The 18,597-nt window shown below is 37.1% G+C and overlaps 1 protein-coding gene across 1 annotated transcript in view; it reads right to left on the reverse strand.

Annotated features, from left to right (window-relative positions):
• Window positions 1–18,597, reverse strand: part of ANO2 (anoctamin 2) — a 145,303-nt gene that overhangs the window by 98,380 nt on the left and 28,326 nt on the right. Inside the window, exons 5-10 of the mRNA XM_063155853.1 lie at window positions 16,483–16,634; window positions 14,971–15,025; window positions 14,404–14,452; window positions 11,502–11,557; window positions 11,204–11,245; window positions 8,097–8,161 (exon numbers count right to left, since the gene is read on the reverse strand). Of these exons, the coding sequence (XP_063011923.1) occupies window positions 8,097–8,161; window positions 11,204–11,245; window positions 11,502–11,557; window positions 14,404–14,452; window positions 14,971–15,025; window positions 16,483–16,634 (419 nt within the window). The remainder of the gene's footprint in view (window positions 1–8,096; window positions 8,162–11,203; window positions 11,246–11,501; window positions 11,558–14,403; window positions 14,453–14,970; window positions 15,026–16,482; window positions 16,635–18,597) is intronic.

The following is an 18,597-nucleotide window of genomic DNA, read 5'->3' on the forward strand; positions in this document are numbered from 1 at the left end:
AATAAAGATTTGGTCAAATTACCCATAACTCCTGAACAAACTGAACAAAAGCTGCTCTTCCAGCAGATTATCAGAAACAGTATTAAAAAACTCCCAACAGCAACATCAACAACAACCACCTGTAGAAAGTGTATTCCCTCCCAGAATTAGAAGTGCTGAGAAGGTCACAGCAGAAACATTGGCTTGGTTCCCTCTGCTTTACCCATATAACACTTAAACCAGACATCTGCAATGCACTTTGGTCTGTCTGGTTGCAAAACCAACATCAAACAGAATAACTGATTATTAAACTCTCTACTCGCACGTTGGTCATAGTGCTCCCATGCCAAGTTGTGCAATTTATAAATAGACTAAGGTTTGGGGAAGGGGGGGAGAAAGAGAGAAGGAAAAAACCCTTCCGTTTTGACTCTGTGAAAATAAGTGTGGGTACCTGGAATGTGAACAAAGCATGTGGTACGTGACACACACTGGAAAGAACTCTGGAGATGTTCAGGAACAAAGCTAAAAAAGCAAGGAAAAGGCATTGTGGACACTGAGTCACCTAACCAGGAAATCGGTGCAGAACTCTTCAGTTTTTAAATTTCCACAGCCCACTCTAGGCCAGCTGTTACTTCATGTCTCAATTTCATTCCATCAGCCTTTTGGTGGAGGAGCCATTTAGATGCGATAGTTTCTATGCAAAACAAAACTATTTACAGCTGCCTCTTGGGTAGGTTTCCCCTGTGCAAATGGTCACACATACATCTAATGCCTTCAAAATAAACTTATTTGACAGTTTGGTGGCAAAATTCTGGTGTTTCTGCTGTAGGAGAGGAGGAAAAGCAGTTTCGTTTCATGTCAGAACATCTTTACTGCCAAGGCTATTTTAAAACTTTTTTTCCCTGCCCAGGTGCACATTCCATCTCTGACCTGCAGCAACAGCCCCCAGGACACAATTTATTCTTTCAGCAATTTTGCAACCAGAAAAAAATGAACCATTATGCTGCAGGTAGAACTATGACCACCCTTAGAAAGTGAGAAGCAATTTCTAGCACATGGTAAGTTCAAAACAGAGGTATTTCATTTGATTCTGAGATAATAGTTCCCACCATTTGAAGATTCCATCTCAAAACTGCAGACTTCTTTCAGAAAGACTGCTGGAGTACATAGAAAGCCCCAGTCACTACAAGACAATCAGGAACATTGCTGAACACCCCAAGATTTCACTCCAGGTAGAGCTGCCTATGTCCAAACTTTTCTGGATTTGCCATTCTTTCTTCGCTTGAAAATTTTCTCAGGGCAAGATTCAAGCATTTATTACAACCATCTGGGACACCTGGGTGGAATTACTGCTCAGCAGCAGCACTGAGGCTGCTGTGCATTCAGAGATCGTGGAGATTTCCACCAGGGTTGGGCCTGACAGCACATATTCCATCCAAGGAATCTCAAGAAGGAACATATCAGTGCTAAATCCAGATACTCAGAGAGTGCACCAAATGGAGCAATATGAAAGCCAAGAAAAGATCCTGGCAGAAGACAATATTTTTTTAATTAAAATTTTAAGAGTGGGAAAAATAACAACTACAGAAGCTCAGACAAACTGCAATGCATCTGAGTTTGAGGTAGGAAAGAAAATGTCCTTTAGAAAGGCCAACTGGTTCTGCATACAGAAAACAAAGAAAGGAGACTTCGTCCAAGGTAAAAGCACGTTTTTCCCCCTTATAATGGGCATAAAAATCAAGAATGCCCAGTAGAGATTGATTAAAAGTGTGGTTTTGAGTGGATTTTAGAACCTGAACCTTTTCCCCTGAAAACAGAATGAAAAATGTGCCACCACAGCCATTTAATCAAGCCGTTTTCATTAAAGTTCTTGTTTGAAAACATTACCCAACAAATATTTGCCATTAGGTATATATTTCCTCCAATGGTATAAAAGTTTGGAGTCAAACTTACCTAAATTACAGATATATTTATCTTTCAAGGCACTGTGGAATTTTAATTGTGATTCCTTATAGGAGAAGAAAAAATTCCTCTGTCAAAATACTGCACCTCTATGGAGAGCAGAAACTGCAAATTTTACTTAGAGGTAAAACTATGTTTTTTCTTTGGTTTTTTTTTGGCTCTTAAGAAAAATAACTCTTCAGCAAAATAGCAGGGAGAAGCTGATGTTGTGGAGGAAGGGGATATTCAAATTCTCAAATTCTAGTGGATTAAAAAACTCAGGGGAAATATTATTATTATTAATAATAATAATAATAAGTCAGGATTTGTGTATTAAATGCAATTTAAAATAGCAAAAGGACAAACCTTGAAAAGAAGTAAAACTAGGACAAACCACTCTAAGCCTCACAGATTCACAAACCTTATGCTTCCATTCCAAGAAATTGTCAGAATACAGCTGAAAGTGCATAGCTTGTGGTGATGGATTATAAACTGAAAAAAAGCCTTTGTTTACTGACTGTAGGAGAAAGAACAATAGAAGCATAATAAGTAGACATGTAATGTGTTTGAGACAGAAATTAACGCTGACAACTGCCAAATGGATAAGCAAACAACACGATACTGGGTAGTCAGAGGAACCCTAATTGTATTCTCCTCTCTGTTCTGGGACAATACAAAACCTCAGAACAGCTCTGAAAGGATTAAGTGTCTGATTACATTATTGTGTTGATGTTTCCTGTCATGTGCTTAGTATAAAAAAGTTCTAAATGTCCCAGATCCTGCAGAAACCGCAGCACACCGTGCTCAGGGAAGGCATTTTCAACAGGAGCAACACAGTGTCACATCCAAGAACTCATGCATAAGACAACCCATGGACACTCTGCCTCTCCTCACCTTTCTTTTATTCATTCTCTTTATTTAGCATTTTTTAGAAAGTCAGCAACCTTCCTAACCTGGAAAATTAAAAATCCATGGCTACCTGAGGCTAATTCAAAGTGAATGAAAGTCAATCAGAGCTCACCTGTGGGGAAGGAAGTTTCATTTTATAAACAACTCAGGGCACCAAGTGACACTCTATATAAGAAGCAATTCATTCAGTTATACAGATAATAATACTTTCTCTATAAGAAACAAATACAAATAAGAAGTAACTTATTTCATGTGAATCAACCTTTCTTTTAGGAAAGGAGGTTACTAGTCTTTTACTTCCTATTTTTTTAGTACCTATTACAACTTGCTTTTCTGCCTTTTGTACTTGACAATGTGAGGTCATTGCGTCTCATCACTTCCCTAATCTCTAGAATCTCTAGAATCTCCACTTCTCTATTATCTCAAGATAATTTTCATGATTTTATTCATCTCATTTAACAAGAGTGAGAACCTCAAATACCGGCATCTTTTCCTAAATATCTTTCACTTATAATAACTAATATTTCATGAGAGTTTTCTTGCTTTTCAAGTTAATATAGCTAACCCTTACTGCAGAGCCTGAATTCATTTCATGTATTTATTTTAGTAAGTAGGTCCTTGTTAGCACTTGCACAGTGTAACTGCTGTCAGATAGACACCGTCTGGTGGCTAATAAGCAGAGGTATCATTTCCAATTAAAAACGAGTATAAAAAATTATCTTTCAATGACCTTAGTGGAAGGGAATTGAGTCAGGGAATACTGAAGCAAACTGGAAATCCATATGTCTGTAGGTCCTGATGGAATGCACCCACGAGGGCTGAGGGAGCTAGCAGATGTCATTGTAAGGCAGCTTTTGATAAACTTTGATTTATGGTGGCAACTGGGAGAAATGCCCAAAAGCCGGAGGAAAACAAATGTGACCCCCATTTTCAGGAAGGACAAGAAGAAGGACCTATGGAACTACAGGCTACTCTACCTCACTCTCATTTGTGCCCATCAACTCTTGTCACAGGAGACAGCTGAAAAGAGCCTGCTTCCATCCTTTTCGTACGCCCTGCTCAATGTGGCATAAAAAAATCTTAATTTTTGTGCTCTCTGTACTGACTGTGGAAGATTTGTCATATTGAAAGCTTTCCTTAAACTTGTGTTTTCTGGGCATAATTTTTACGTGGTGCCCAGTTCTTGATCTCTTCCCTTGTGATCCTGGTTTTGTCCAATGTTACTGGATGAGAAAAAGCCATGGTCTGTCCTAACATAACTTACAGATAGAGAGGATCCTCATACAAAAGATCTTAGCATGAGTGAATACCCTTAAATCAGAAACGGGTTGGTCTTGACCCCTGGTCAGCACTCAGGAGTCAGAAAAGAACTTTCTCTCTGCCCAGTAAGCCATAACCAGAACCTTCTACAGAGATAAGACATTAAGAGCAGCTCTACAAGAAAAGTAAGCAGACCTGGAGCCACCCAAATACAGCAGCTTTTTTCTACTCCCCGCAATTCCCAGCCACATACACCTCTAGATTCCTACAAATATTCACATAGGTAAATAGTTAAATGTGCACAACTTCTGTTTCCAAATGTATCACCTCTGTCTTTTCCTTCTCTAGTTTGAACAAAGAAACTTCCATTTCCTATCAAAATCCACTGATGTCACATCCAAAGACACATTTTGGGTGGGACCTGTCAGTCATGTCCATTCAAAAATATAAGTTTCTGGCTGTGAAATTTAGGCATCATTCAGGCACTACTGAACTTAGCCTGAGACAGTTCTTAACACGATGAAAACTGAATTCTAGCTGCCTACAAAACTCCTCAGTCAAAGGGGGAGATCCCAGGAAGTTGTGCAGCAACCTCAGTCATCTAAGACTTGACTTTGCAGTCCTGATGCAGATATACACACCTCCTGCTCAATCTAGCTTTTGGACATCCCACTGCAGGAGGGAGGAATCTGGGTGGTAATGAGGATCCTAGTGCTCAGACAGTGATCTGAAGCCTGGGAATGATGTTTACCAGAAAGCAAGGATCTGCTTTTCCTCACCACTACAATCCAAACCTACTGATTTAAAATTCCATCTCTCATACAAGCAACAATAAATAAGAACAAGCTCTTGCCAAAAGAGACAGAGAGAAGCACTTCCTACAGGACTGGCAAAGTCTGTGAAATGCAGAGCTGTAAGTAAATCATCTCACTCCAGTCACAGGCCTGTATCCAGCAGAATAATTCAACACAAATTCCTAGGTGATTTATGCACCACAAGTAAAACCCCTCTGCTTTGCAATAAACAATGGCTGGAGCACTTGGGTAAGGCCTTTGATGAGAGGTTCCAGTGAGGGGAGGGAAAACTTCCTACAACTCAGCTGAAAAGAGCTGCCCTACCATCAAACTCCTAAAATGCAAACCATTTTCATGGATCCATGAAAATAAAGGCCATTTATAAATAAACTGGAGTTGTGGGGGGTAATGAGATCATGGAAAGGGAAAAGAGATATAATTATGGGGAAAATGCTGATTTTTCACCAGCTCAGACTCTGCTCCAGAGTCCCACATGCTTCTGGCCCCCTCCAGGAAGCTCTCTGCTGTAAAATCTGGCAGGAGGGAAATCAAGGATGAGTGTATGCTGGCACAGCACTTCCCCCTGCACCTAGAGCTTTAATGATGACAAACTGCAAGCTGGACTGATTTCACGTTGGGAAGGAATCTTCACTATAGAGATTCTTGGAACTAAAAAAAGATGTTGTCCTCAAAATGCAGTAGGGTAACAGCAGAAGATATGCACTGTATTACTTGAACAATCTGCTTATATATTTCCTTAAAGTTTTAAAGTGAAATTGTTCTGCTTTAGAATAGAAATACGTAATATGCAGTGTGCTCTTATTTGGTGAAACCTTACTTACTCACAGCTGCATTTCCTTGCCAAAAATATTTGTTTTTTCTTATAGCCCAAAGCAGTCCACAAAGCCAGAGAAGGATATTTTTACAGATTAAGAGACAGGAGTGAATGGAATTGTTGGTGAATATTATAATGGTCCTTTATTTCCTTTTGTTATGAAGAACTTCAAAATTTTCCAAGACTGACAGTGCAGTTAAATTCCCTGAGGACTGCAGACATTAGAAGAGAATCCCCAGTCTGTACCAAGAGTGAGTATAACAAATATGTGGTTCCTGTCTTTGGTGTAAATCATCTGGGAAATGGCAACAATTGTGTGGTCAGAGGGAAGGTCCTGAGGCACCAGGAATAACCTATAATAATTCTACAGTGCCACATCTAATCTTCCAGCACAGACACTTGAGTTAAAGAATGACTTTCAGTTGGCATTCCTACTGAATAAGAGTGAAACAGTAATAGTTAAATATATGTTGCATGCTGTATTTAAAAATTAGCAGGGCACTTATTGAAAACAGCGGGCAGGAAAGGCTGTAAGTAAAAAGGATGTTGCTTCATCTGTCCATCAAAGCCTGAATTTAAACTTAAGTTACACCAGAAAAAAAAAAAAAAAAAAAAAAAAAAACCAAAAAAAAAACAGAAAAAAAAGTTGAGTATAATCTAAGTAGTCTAAGAAAGGAGGGTCACAGTAAATAACCAAAAAGCACAAATGTGACTGATGTCTGCTAAGGGAAAAAGTATCCACATCAAGGCTGAGCTCAGATACCCCCATGGCACAAAAGAGAGGGGTGGGCATTCTCCAGGTACATCTACACTAAAGCTCTAACATTACCCAGGGAAAAAAAAACACATTTATTTTAGTGGTAACAGTCAAACTTGCAGTCAAGCAAAATATGGAAGATAAAAGCAAGAAAAGTCATCTCTGAGAACAGACAATCAATTGCACATGTTTGGTCTTCTTTATGTTTCTCACGGAAGTTTAAACCATAGGATTTCTATGAAATCATATCGGCACAGTGAAACATTATAATGGAGACAGCAAAATACAAATTAAGATGGAGTGTAAGCAGATGTACCTCTATTTTTAACTCAGCTGAGCTGTCAGGTCTGCTAAAACTCAAGAATTCCTCTAGCCAGTGACAGTTTAGTTTAACACTGGTAATATTTACCAACAACACAGCAGGGTGCTGTAATCTCATTCTGAGTTTACCTGTTCCACTCAGGAACTTGTCCCACAGTAACTGCCATAAAAAAGGTACATAAATTTTGCACAAAACTTTTGAAGCAAAAAAGGAGGAAATTTCAAAGCCTTGCAGAACCTTAGTAGGATTTGATGGCCTCACTTCCACTTGCCATTTTGCAACATCTTGCTCCCAATAAGGAGTAATTCCTCTCACATTAAAAGTTAGTGTTTTACTCTTTGAAAAACTACGTGCAGTACTTCAGCTTTAGCACAAAATAGAAAAAAATATTTTACAAAGCTTATTGGCTATCCATATTACCAACAGCAGCTTTTGCAGGCAATCACATAGGGGTAGATCATATAATAAAAATGGTTAGAGTTTGATTACTCAAAAGACAAATGGTAACAACTGTCATCTTTCTTATACTACAAACTATTTTAAAACAGATATTTGTTGAGGGTTTTTCTTCCTATTTCTTAATATCTTCATTCATTTCTTCCTAAGTAGACATCTTATAAAAGAATATTTCTAGTCAGCTGTTTACTCAATTTTTTTTTCTTTACTTGGTGTTTATAGTACAAACAAAATATGATACAACAAAAATTGTTTTGCCTTTCTTTTAGTTACTGTGGTAAATCCATAAAAATCATGACTGGTTTGTTTTGTCTTATTTTAGAGCCAACATCTTCCATGTTTGTAAAGATAAAATTTATAAATATACAAAAAAAAAACCCCCACTAGGAACACATGTGGATGTGTTCAGATGAATAAAACTTGTAAAATCAGGAGTAAAAAAATCAAATCAATCTCAAAACTGTCAAATACTTTCACACTGATTCATAATATGAATACCAGCTTCTGATTATTTGCCAGATTTTGTAACCATACCCTCCAATAAAAATTCACCAATGTAAATGGCAATTCCTCTCCTTTGAACAAGTCAATACCTAAAAGACCCCAAAAAGAAGTTTGACATTCTTCCAGGAATAAGCACTATCCAAAAGCATAGGCAACAATGGGGGTTAAATGGATTTTTGTTATAGTAAATTATTATCAGAGCCACAAAAAAAGCAGTGGGGATATTATTTTCAGTGTTCTGATCAATCCAAGGTTTCATTTGCTGAAGTAAGTGGAAATGAATTAATCTGCATCACCTCAGAACCAGGTCCCTTGGTGTTTTATGCAAGTCCACATTACCTTATGAGATCAATAGGCTGAAACTTGTAAAACACTCTGTATCTTGCCCATTCTTGATACAGCAGCTAAAAAAAGAAAAGAAAAGAAAAGAAAAGAAAGAAAGAAAGAAAGAAAGAAAGAAAGAAAGAAAGAAAGAAAGAAAGAAAGAAAGAAAGAAAGAGAGAGAGAAAAAGAGAAAGAAAGAAAGAAAGAAAGAAAGAAAGAAAGAAAGAAAGAAAGAAAGAAAGAAAGAAAGAAAGAAAGAAAGAAAGAAAGAAAGAAAGAAAGAAAGAAAGAAAGAAAGAAAGAAAGAAAGAAAGAAAGAAAGAAAGAAAAAGAAAAAACAGTCTGAGAATTAAATTGAAAAAAGTTATCACTTCTGTTTTCACAAAAATCATCTAAGAGCTAAAAATAATTGCTGCACTTCTGGGGCTGATAAACCCAGTAGAACCCATATAAAAGCCACTTGTGTTCCCATGCTGGGGACATAACACAAGGCCACATATGCTGCTGGACATGCAGATTCCCCCCACAGCTTACAGAGAGCTCAAAGGAAGGACCAGATTCTACAGAAACTTTTTGCAGTGGGAGGAATCCAGCTGGAATAGGAGCGGGGATAAAAGGAAACCTTGCAGGACCTGGGGTAGATTGACCACAACACACTCAACTGCAACAGGCAAAGAACTTGGGATAGACTTGCTTATTCCCTCTCTGATTCCCATGGTTTATGGGACACAACTTCACTGAAGAGGATTGTCCAGGCTGCCATAAGGATATTTTCATATGAATGCTTGTTCTTGCTTGTTCAAAAACACCCCTTGCCATTACCCCCGAGCATTACCTATAAAATGTTATTTATTTTCATAAATAATCATACTAATAAATACATTCATTCACATATATAAAAGAAGAAAGTTAAAACTATTACGATCCTAAAACTCCCCAAAGGCTTCCTGAACACAGCTACAGAATGGAATTTGAAGAGTGAAAAGAAAACTGTCTAAAATAGCATTCCATTTAGGAACAGGTACTTTCTGTAAGTTTATAGGAATTTTCTGATCTGCTTCTAATAATAGGGATGCTGCTCTAGTATATGATGACAGTGGAATTCCCAGGTGGGTTACAAAGCCCTAATGGACTTTTTTAATGTCAAACATAGAGACAGCAATGAAGGGTTAAAAGTTGCCAGTGGGCCAGAAACGTAAAGACTAAACCAGTGTTAATACTTATGGTGAGTTATTACCATTCTGCTGCTCAATACCATTCTTAAAAAGACTTTTTTTTTTTTTTTTAGAGCAGAAATCACACTGAAACTGGGAAATTCCTTAGGTCTTAGGAAAAACTGAAACCCTCTCAGTTTAAGGTTTCCACAGCAGATTTCTAATTCTTGTAGGATGGGACACAAGTGTTGTGTCAATGTTCATTTTCTCCAAGGAAATCCTAAATAAGGTTGATAAGGATTAACCTTTTATGCTATAAACTGGTACATAAACCTTAATTACTTGTGCTGCCTTATTGGCTTAAGTACTCCATAAGGACTGAGTTCATATTTGGGGTTTTTAGAAGAAAAAATTGACTTCAAAGATACAGGTAAGTTAAAGAGGGCAAAATAAAAGAGGGCAGAAGAAAAAAAAAAGTTTTTAAATGCCCTCCTTTCTTTTAAACCTGATCAGGGTTCTTCAGGAAATTAAACACTGAGACTATTAGATTCAGATAGAAAACAGATGATGTTATGCATAGGAATACTACAGAAGATTCAAGGCCTAGGCAGAAGGGACATATGTGAATAATCAATGAAGTATTTCTGGAAAGAAGCTTTTATGTTTTTAATACTTAACACTTCATAACTGAGCCTAATAAGCAGAATAAAAAGAGGGCAGCACAAAATACAACTAGTAGGGGGAATATTTTTCCAGACACTGGTCCTTCTGGGCCCTCTTCCCCCGCATTACACAGTACCCAATTTTCCTCCATTGACTGATGTTCATGTAGTGTTTTCCTCTAAAATATTTGTTTTCCAAAATATTTGTTTTCAGTAATCTGTGGAGCTGCCTCTCAGAGAAAATTCTCCAAGTCCAGAGGAGACAATGCCTTCATGAACAAAAAGTTCAAAGTAACAGACACAAATAAACAAGCTTCTTTTATAGTTTGTTTTCTAACTTTGTTTTGCTTACCAAGGTTCATACACTAAATTAAATTGTATACGGCCCATGAAGACATCTAGCGGCTGAATGGCAACATTATTTACCAAAAACTACAAAGATTATGTTTTTTAAATTTTACTAATTCAGCATTGGAGAAATCAGATTTATTTGTATGACCTTCATTTGTATGAACTCAGTCTTCATGGTATAGTAAATATTGGAGGTTTCCAAACATTCCCTTTTTCTTCATTCTGCCTTCTTCCCTTTCTCTCCCTTTATTTTCCCTCTGCATTTCCTATCCCACTGTTTGCATATCAAGGAAAAGAAAATGAGCAAACATAAAATAATATGGAAAGGATCTTAATAGATGACTTATTAGTAATCTATAAAACTAAATTAATTATTTATTAGTAATTAAATTGTTTTTTCCCATTTCTAAAAGTAAGCATATATATTAAACAGAATTTGAATTCACACTGTTTATTTTGAGGATTGCTCTATTTTTTAATGTCTTTTGATAGCTAGAAACTTTAATTACAAAATAATTAGAACCAGATTTTTAGAAATTGCATGCATTTATTTGAGTGCACAATCAAATGAAAAGTACAACTATATTTTATTTTAGTAACCACAGTTCTCTAGGAGCATTTAGTTAGGAAAATAAAATTATTACATGGGTTTTTTAATAATTTTAGCTTCCTGACAGGCTGAAAATCATGTATATGTATGCAGAGGGAATCTGGAAGCATTTCAAAATGCAAGTGTCAAATTAAATTAACTGACATGCTTTATAAGAAGACATTATAAAAATCTTGGGAAAACATTTTAAAATGTAGAAATAGAGGCAAATATGTAATTCAAAAAGTGCATACATTTGTTACAATATCTACTTGTTTGTACAATGGCTAATACTTTACAATGACATTTAGAACATCATTTATTACATTAAATATAATACAAAATAAATTTTGCTATGTATTTTACCTTTCTTTCATTCATGTCATCATTTTGGCCTTCATATTCACCCTGGCAAAAGAAAATAATTTAAAAACTGATGTAAAAGCAGAAAAAAATAAAAAATAAAGAAAAGTTTGGTTACTTGTTCCTACATTGTTAATTTTACTTTCAGGTCACAACTTGAAATCTACTTATATAGGAGTTTTCATATTAGAATCACACTTAAAATAGATTTTCAGTGTCACAGACAGCAAATAAGAATGTGAATGGATGTCTCCTGAGTGACACCAGCAGAGGACTGGATTTTTTCATAGTGCATACATACATCATGAAGTGGGTAGGCTGCATCATAAACATTGTTTGCTATTAACGTGCCAATCCCTAAAAGAAAAAGAAAAATGCAGGTGGTAAACAGGCACGATTTAACAGAAAACATTATTAGAGATTTCATTTCATAATATTCCAGAGGGGACAGAGCTGTGTAACTGACAATATTCAGAGTGAGAAGAGAGCCACATAGGGTTTCTGGCTGTGGAAAACATTTTTCAGAGAAACTCACTTCCATAAAGTGCTTTTTCTTCAGTGAACAGCACAGTGCAAAGACTCTTCTGATCACTTTCTCATCCTGACAGCAAAGAGCCACATGAGAAGCAAAGCATTGAGAAGTCCTTCTTGAATCTTTACAATGGCCAGAACTACAGATTCCATTGGCCAACAATTAAAAACAACCCCCACAAAAACTTCCAAAGAAGTTTGTGGTTATGAAATTATAGAATGGTTCGGTTGGCAGGACCTTAAAGATCCATCAGTCCCTTCCCCCTAGGCACACCTTCCACTATCCCAGGTTGCTTAAAGCCCCATCCAGCCTGGCCATGGGCACTTCAGGGAATTTAGTTTTGCAAGAGAATTCCCAGCAGTGACTGCAGCACCTGTAGAGAGACACAAGATCCCTACTGGCTCTCAAGACCTGCAACTCTTACAGCAATTCCATCTTCAGTCCCTGGAACAATTGTTCCATAAAAAGGCAACCAAAGATTAGTAGTTTCTGATTATTAGTTATACAGAACAACATAGATCTATAAATTTATTCCAGGCTTCTCTGCTTTCAATACCCAGAAAAACAAGTAACTAGCTATCATGTCTTTAGTGATGAAAAACATTCCACAGTCAAATTACACATTGTCCTGAAATATTTGGGAGAAACCTTCTGGTCAGAGATGCTAGACAGGCAGTACCAATAAATGTCTCCCTTGACAGAAGGACAAGTACAACTACCTGCATTCACAGAATCAGGAAATTATGCTTCAGCAGTGACAATAGTGACAAGCCTGCTCCTGAAAACATTCAGTGTTTGGAAGTTTACAGTTACTCAGAGTTATGCTAGAAGAAAACAAGCCTTCCTTGTTTAATATCATAGGAGCAGAATCAGGTTCAGCCTTACACAGATGTAAAAAAATCCATAAGCAAATGTGTTTGAAGTATTGTTAATTTCATAAAACAGGTCTATAAAACCAGACTGCTATAAGCACTTCCAACATCACTGTCCTGCCTCTTGTGCAAAATAAGCAATGAACTCTAATAACAAAAGAAAAAAAATTTAAAAATCTTTTAAACCTCTCCTGATGAGTGGTTTTAAGCTTAAGACCAGTGAGATGGGAAAGCCTTAGTGACATATGAAACAGAGGTCTTTTTGGGGGAGGATCTCAGAAGATCAAAGGAATAAGTGAATTTAGGTCAAACATGATGCACAATCCTGTTTTGGCTACAGACCAGAAAGATGGAAAGGATGGGAATGCTGAAATAGTTATTTCATGTCAAATGAGTTCTTGAGCTGACCTGAGCTTGAAGTGCATCAGGCTGTATTTTCATGCTAGAGTTAAAAAATTCCTGAGAAGCTATTACTAGTCCTTTGATCTCTAATGATGTTTTTTATTCCACTATAACCCAGAACAAGGTATTAAAGTAAAGAAAACCTTAAGAGGAAAATATCTCCATTGTCAAAGTGCTCTGTCCCTTCCTACTCTGTCCTTGAGCTTCTCTCCAGTTTTCTCTGCAGAAAATTCCAAAGCCTCCAGCAGGGTTCCCAGCACTCCAGAAAAATAAGGCAGCATTCCCCTCTATTGCCCCACTAGAGGATTTTGAGCAGATCAAAACATAGAACACCACCAAATAAACAGTTTAAAAAGCAACAAATGTTGCCAAAACATGTTTTAGAAATTGAGAATGCCTGACATTTTTAAAACCATATTTTAATATTTTTTTAAAGGAAACAGTGTGGCAGTCATAAATTTAAAAGTTTATACTGGAAAAAGGCAAGTGGTTTTGGTTCAAAAAGAAAAAGCATTTTTTGTGCCTTTCATTTTGTTATGCTTTTTATGTAATTAAAACAAAATCTATCTCCTGTTCAAGGAAACCTAAATTAATCTATTTTCCTGTACCAAAAATGTGTGTTATTGGAGCTGCCCTGCCCAAAATCACACCAGGACTGTGCAGAATCTTGATGCAGCATTTTATTTGCCAGAAATTACCCTTGGACACTGTAATCCGTCCATAGGTAGCCAAGTTTACAGAAAGATTCCTAGAAAATATGTCAGGGAGGACGATCGCTTCTTTTCCACATGTCCCATGATCTCACAAAGGGTGAGAGAGAAGAGTACAGAAAAGAGAATATGTACACCTGTATAAATTCTGAACTTCAAGAGAATTAAATACATTCTGAACATCAAGCTCCAAGTATTTCAGCATCATCCCAAAATATCTTCAAAACAGTCATATTTAGTCATATATTTCACTAGGCAGCTCAGGGAGGTAATTTTTGAAGCTGAAGCAATAAAAATAACCTGGAAAGGTGAATTATTCCATTGAAATGGCAAGAAAAATATGGTCCTGCAAGAAATAATACAACATATTGCAGTTGACATCTGAATTTTCCAAAGCAGATCATAGAGTAATCAAATCCAATTTTATAACGATTCATTAAATGTGAGTAATGTGCCAGATGCTGCACCTTTAGAAAAATGAAAAGCCAGCTCCCATTACCATCCAAACCATGGACTATAAACGCTGATTATATGCCTAAGAAAAAAAAAATTTCAATCTCTAATTTTTTTTCTTTTGGGAAGATGTGCCAGCATATTTTGTGTCCTGCTAGAAAAAACAATATTCTGTGAAATACCTACAAAATTCCTTTCAAAAGAACACCTCTAATTCTCTTTCCTCCACCTTACCCATGCTGTTTCTGGCCTTCGTAAATGTGCGCTTCAAAATTTCCCTCACCTGCAAAAAAGAACAGTGGGATAACAAAAAGATCCTTTTTAGCATGAATTTCATAATAGCAATTAGCAATAAAACAAAGTTCTAAAATAGATGGCTTCTGCAGTGTTCATTTGTACAAATATTTAAACCATTTAGCAGATTTTATGACTGGATTATCTGCCCAGCATTTGTGGGCTAAAGCCTGCTGTGTTATGTCCTTATAGAAGTATTTGAAGTAGTAGAACTATATGGCAGGAAATCTAGTTAAAGATTAGGAGTAGGGCTGAAAAGAACTTTGAACACTGAAGAGGAGTCAATAGCTTCCCTGCAGAGCACTTCCCACTCCTGCAGCTCCAGAAAGAAAGTCCTTATATACATATATGTCAGGAATTAGAGCTCAGCAAGAATACACAAATGCATAAATTCATAAAAACAGCAAAGCTGAAACTAAAACACTCCCTGTAAATCCCATTCTAAACCCCACTACCAAATCCCACTCAGGACAAGAAGACAAGGATAAGTTATTTTTACTAACTTACTATTCGGCTGCGGGTTGCATTGTCAAAAAAGGTATCTTTGTCTTTGATGTTATACCTGAAATATTGAGGAAAAAGAAAATCACCTCTGTTTTAAGACATGGAAGCAACACGTAAGACAAGACAACAGATAAATTCTAATTTAGAAGTCACTCAGAAACCACAGCTAATCAGAAAAGCAGATGTTTAAAGGGAATATAGATTACACAGCACAGCTATGTGCTATGTAAGACCCAATCATTCAGAGCTCTACCAGGATTGCACTGATGGTGGGCATTTATATGCAAAATTATTAGCTAATATAAAATGCCTTTTGAGGAAGAAGAACCTGTATTGTTTACAGAAGATGACCTTTTAATATTTTTCTTATAACATCTCCTCGACACAATAACATACTGAGGTTGTGTTAGTAGGTTTCAACCAGCCTGATGCAGATATTCATTACTCTTTTCCTGGCCACTAAACAGTCAATATTTCACTTGATTTCAAGTAACTATTCCACCACAATTATGCCTTCCCTTAAACCTCAAAATCATCATATGTGAAATTAGCTTCCCAGTATATTCTTCTCCATCAACCATCAATTCTCCTCCATCTGACTTATATTCAGAATTAATTAAAATTGTCAGAGGGCAATAAATGAAATGGTGGGTCACTGTATTTATTACTAAATTTTATTTATTGAACCTAAATACAAGGAGACACCCAGGAGGAAAACATAGTGCTTCATGTCAAACTGGGCCCAGAAATATTATTCTGAGTGAAAGAGCTGGCATCAAGTACTCCTTATCTGCATATTATTAGCTTAGTTTTAATTGCTACAATGAATCTATCAAGATGAAAAATACTGCTGTATTTCTACTAGCTCCTGTTTTTTCAAAAGAGGCAGTAATATCCTTAACCAAATAATCAGGAATTTGTTGGGAGGATTTCTACATTTCAAGCTAAACATACAGAAATTTATTTGATGCACTGCTTCCAGTGCCTTATCCTACAGAGGTAAGAGGAACACTGGCAGAGAGTCTCTGCAGCTTGTATTTCTGTTAATCCACTGAAAAACTGACAATTTTGGATGTTCCCTCAGGATTTGCAGATACGCTTGATGAACTTCTGAATTTTGACTGAAATGTGGGAAAAAGAAGTAACAACTCTAAGATTATACATTCCAGCTTTCTTTCACTGTCCATTGTCACTGTTGAGTAAGAGATGACACAGACTCACCAGAAGGCTAGTTTGCACAGCAGCAGCTTTAACACGAAAATTCTCTCTTTTTATAGACTGATCCAATGCATTTCACCCGATTGGCTAAGTAATAAAAACACCTTTCTTTGAGAAAAACAGGAAAACAGAGAGTAGGAAAACACCACCTGCAGGATGTTTATAATAACAAGCTATCATCGTTTCTCTACAACTCCCTAAAATTTTCATGTGTCCACTGTGAGAAAACTTATCTGGTTTTCTCACTCTCTGACCAGGCTGTCACAACCACAGTCCATCACACTTTAAAGTACTCACAAATATATTTTCTCTCTGGAAAATGGATAGGACAAGGTTTTCATCTTGGTATTTTCTTGTTGTGGCACCTGGGGTTGCAGAGGTTCAGTCAATTTGCACCATATTTCATTTAATGTTTTGAGTATTCCCTTTTCTTCTGTGATTTCATACATCTGAAGAAATAAAACTGTACATTAGTATGCCCCTTTTTATTACACTAAAATAAAGAAAAAAAATGGCTGTACACATATGTTTAAACCTGTAATTAAAAGAAGTGCCTTCTCTGAAGACATATTTGCATATGACTATATGCACCTGAATCCATATGGGTTGCAGTTCCAAAAAGTTCTTGTACCTTAACAGCCAATTCCAGAAAAAAAATCATTACAGCAGAATTATTAATACAAGAAAAAAGAAAACCAGTTCTTCACCCAGAGCTCCAGGTATGTGCTCTTCTCACAGTTAAACCACCTGTCCAGAAGGATAATACTAAAATATAATAATATTAAAAAATTTACTAAAATCCAGGGGAAAAAAACTAGTTACATCTACTACCTTCCTCTCAACCAATAGGCAGGAAACCTTATAGTAGAAGGATATAGAATTAGTTAGCCAGGACTTTTCCTTTGTGAAACCTTGTTGTCTGTGCCTGAGGAATGCTTTGTCCTTCAAATACCTTTTTGCTGCATGTGGTATGACTCTCTCCATAATTATTCCAAGTCCTGAGGTTGGAATATTAGGGATCTCATTTCCTGGCTCTTCCCTCATTTAAATTGTAGTAATACCAAGTAGTTCCCATTCAGCAAGTCCCAAGTCCTTTGGGAGTGGATTGAAGGGGTCCTGCTAATTCCTTCAGTACTGTGGGATCAATTCACAAGGCCCCATGGACTTCTAGACATCTAGTGGACACTGATGCTCCCTTAAAAATTCAGTGGCCACAAATGGAAAACCACAAACTGTTCCCACAGCTGCAGTTCTCTGCCTCAGGATCAGGCAGTCCAAGACAATTAATATTAAAGGCTGAGGCAAAAAAAGCATTGAAGGCCCCCTTTTTTCATCATTCCTATTTGTCAGGTGACCATTTTCAACAATGATTGTTCCAATATCTTCCTCACACCTTCTCTTGTTATTAACATACTTTAAAAAGTGATTTAATTTTGTGGCACAATACTGGCCCGTTTGAGCTCTAGATGAGTTTTGGCCTTTTGTGTTTTCTCCCTGAATATGTGAACCACAGCTTTGTAAACTTCCTGTGAGGCCTGGCCTTGCTGCTAGAGATGCAAAATTGCTTTTTCTTCTCAAGCTGCACGAGGAATTCCCTGTTCAATCAAGCACTCATGGAGCACTCAAAAGCAGATTCCCAGGGAGCAGTGCTGAGTAGCTCCCTGGGTGGTTTTGAGTTTACTTTCTTGAAACCTAGAGCAACACTTCTTCTGACCTTTTTTGTTCTCATTAGACTGAATATTTTAAATTCAGCCATTTTATGGTTGCCATAGCTAAGGCAGCCTCCTATTATCACATATCCCATATGTCCTTCTCTGTTTACAAGTAGCCAGTCTGGGAGACCATTTTTCCTAATTGGCTCACTGAATCCTTGTATTATCTTCAAAGTATCTGCAAAGTATTATCTTCAACACCCTTCAGGAATTTCTCAGACTTGCTTGTCACAGCACTCCCAATTAATGTTTGGGAAGTGACCATTTCCCACAAGCACAAGAAGTGTCTCCTGCTTGCCTATGGAATGATTCATCTGTCCTACAGAACACTCTGACATCTGCCTTGTTTTCCATCCCCCTAACCCTCACCCAGAAGATGTCAGCCTTATAATCCCTTAACTGCAGCTATTCCCTTCCATACAGGACAACTCCTCCACCTCTCCATCTCTGCCTATCACTCCTGAACAGCCTTTACTTCCCTATCCAAGCATTCAGTCACAGGATTCAATCCCCCAAGACTCACTAAAGCCAGAGACAGCACAGCTCTGGCCACAGAGCAGCCCACCCAGTTGTTCCTATTTTTTTCCCATACTCATATTTGAGTCTGGCACAGTCTCACACACCAAAATAGCTCTGTTACCATATCCAGAAGTTGATATATAGTTAAAAGGCCTCAGAGGGTATCTTTGCCCAGCGTGCC

The sequence above is a fragment of the Melospiza melodia genome, chromosome 4 (genome assembly GCF_035770615.1).
Source record: "Melospiza melodia melodia isolate bMelMel2 chromosome 4, bMelMel2.pri, whole genome shotgun sequence".
NCBI lineage: Eukaryota > Metazoa > Chordata > Aves > Passeriformes > Passerellidae > Melospiza > Melospiza melodia.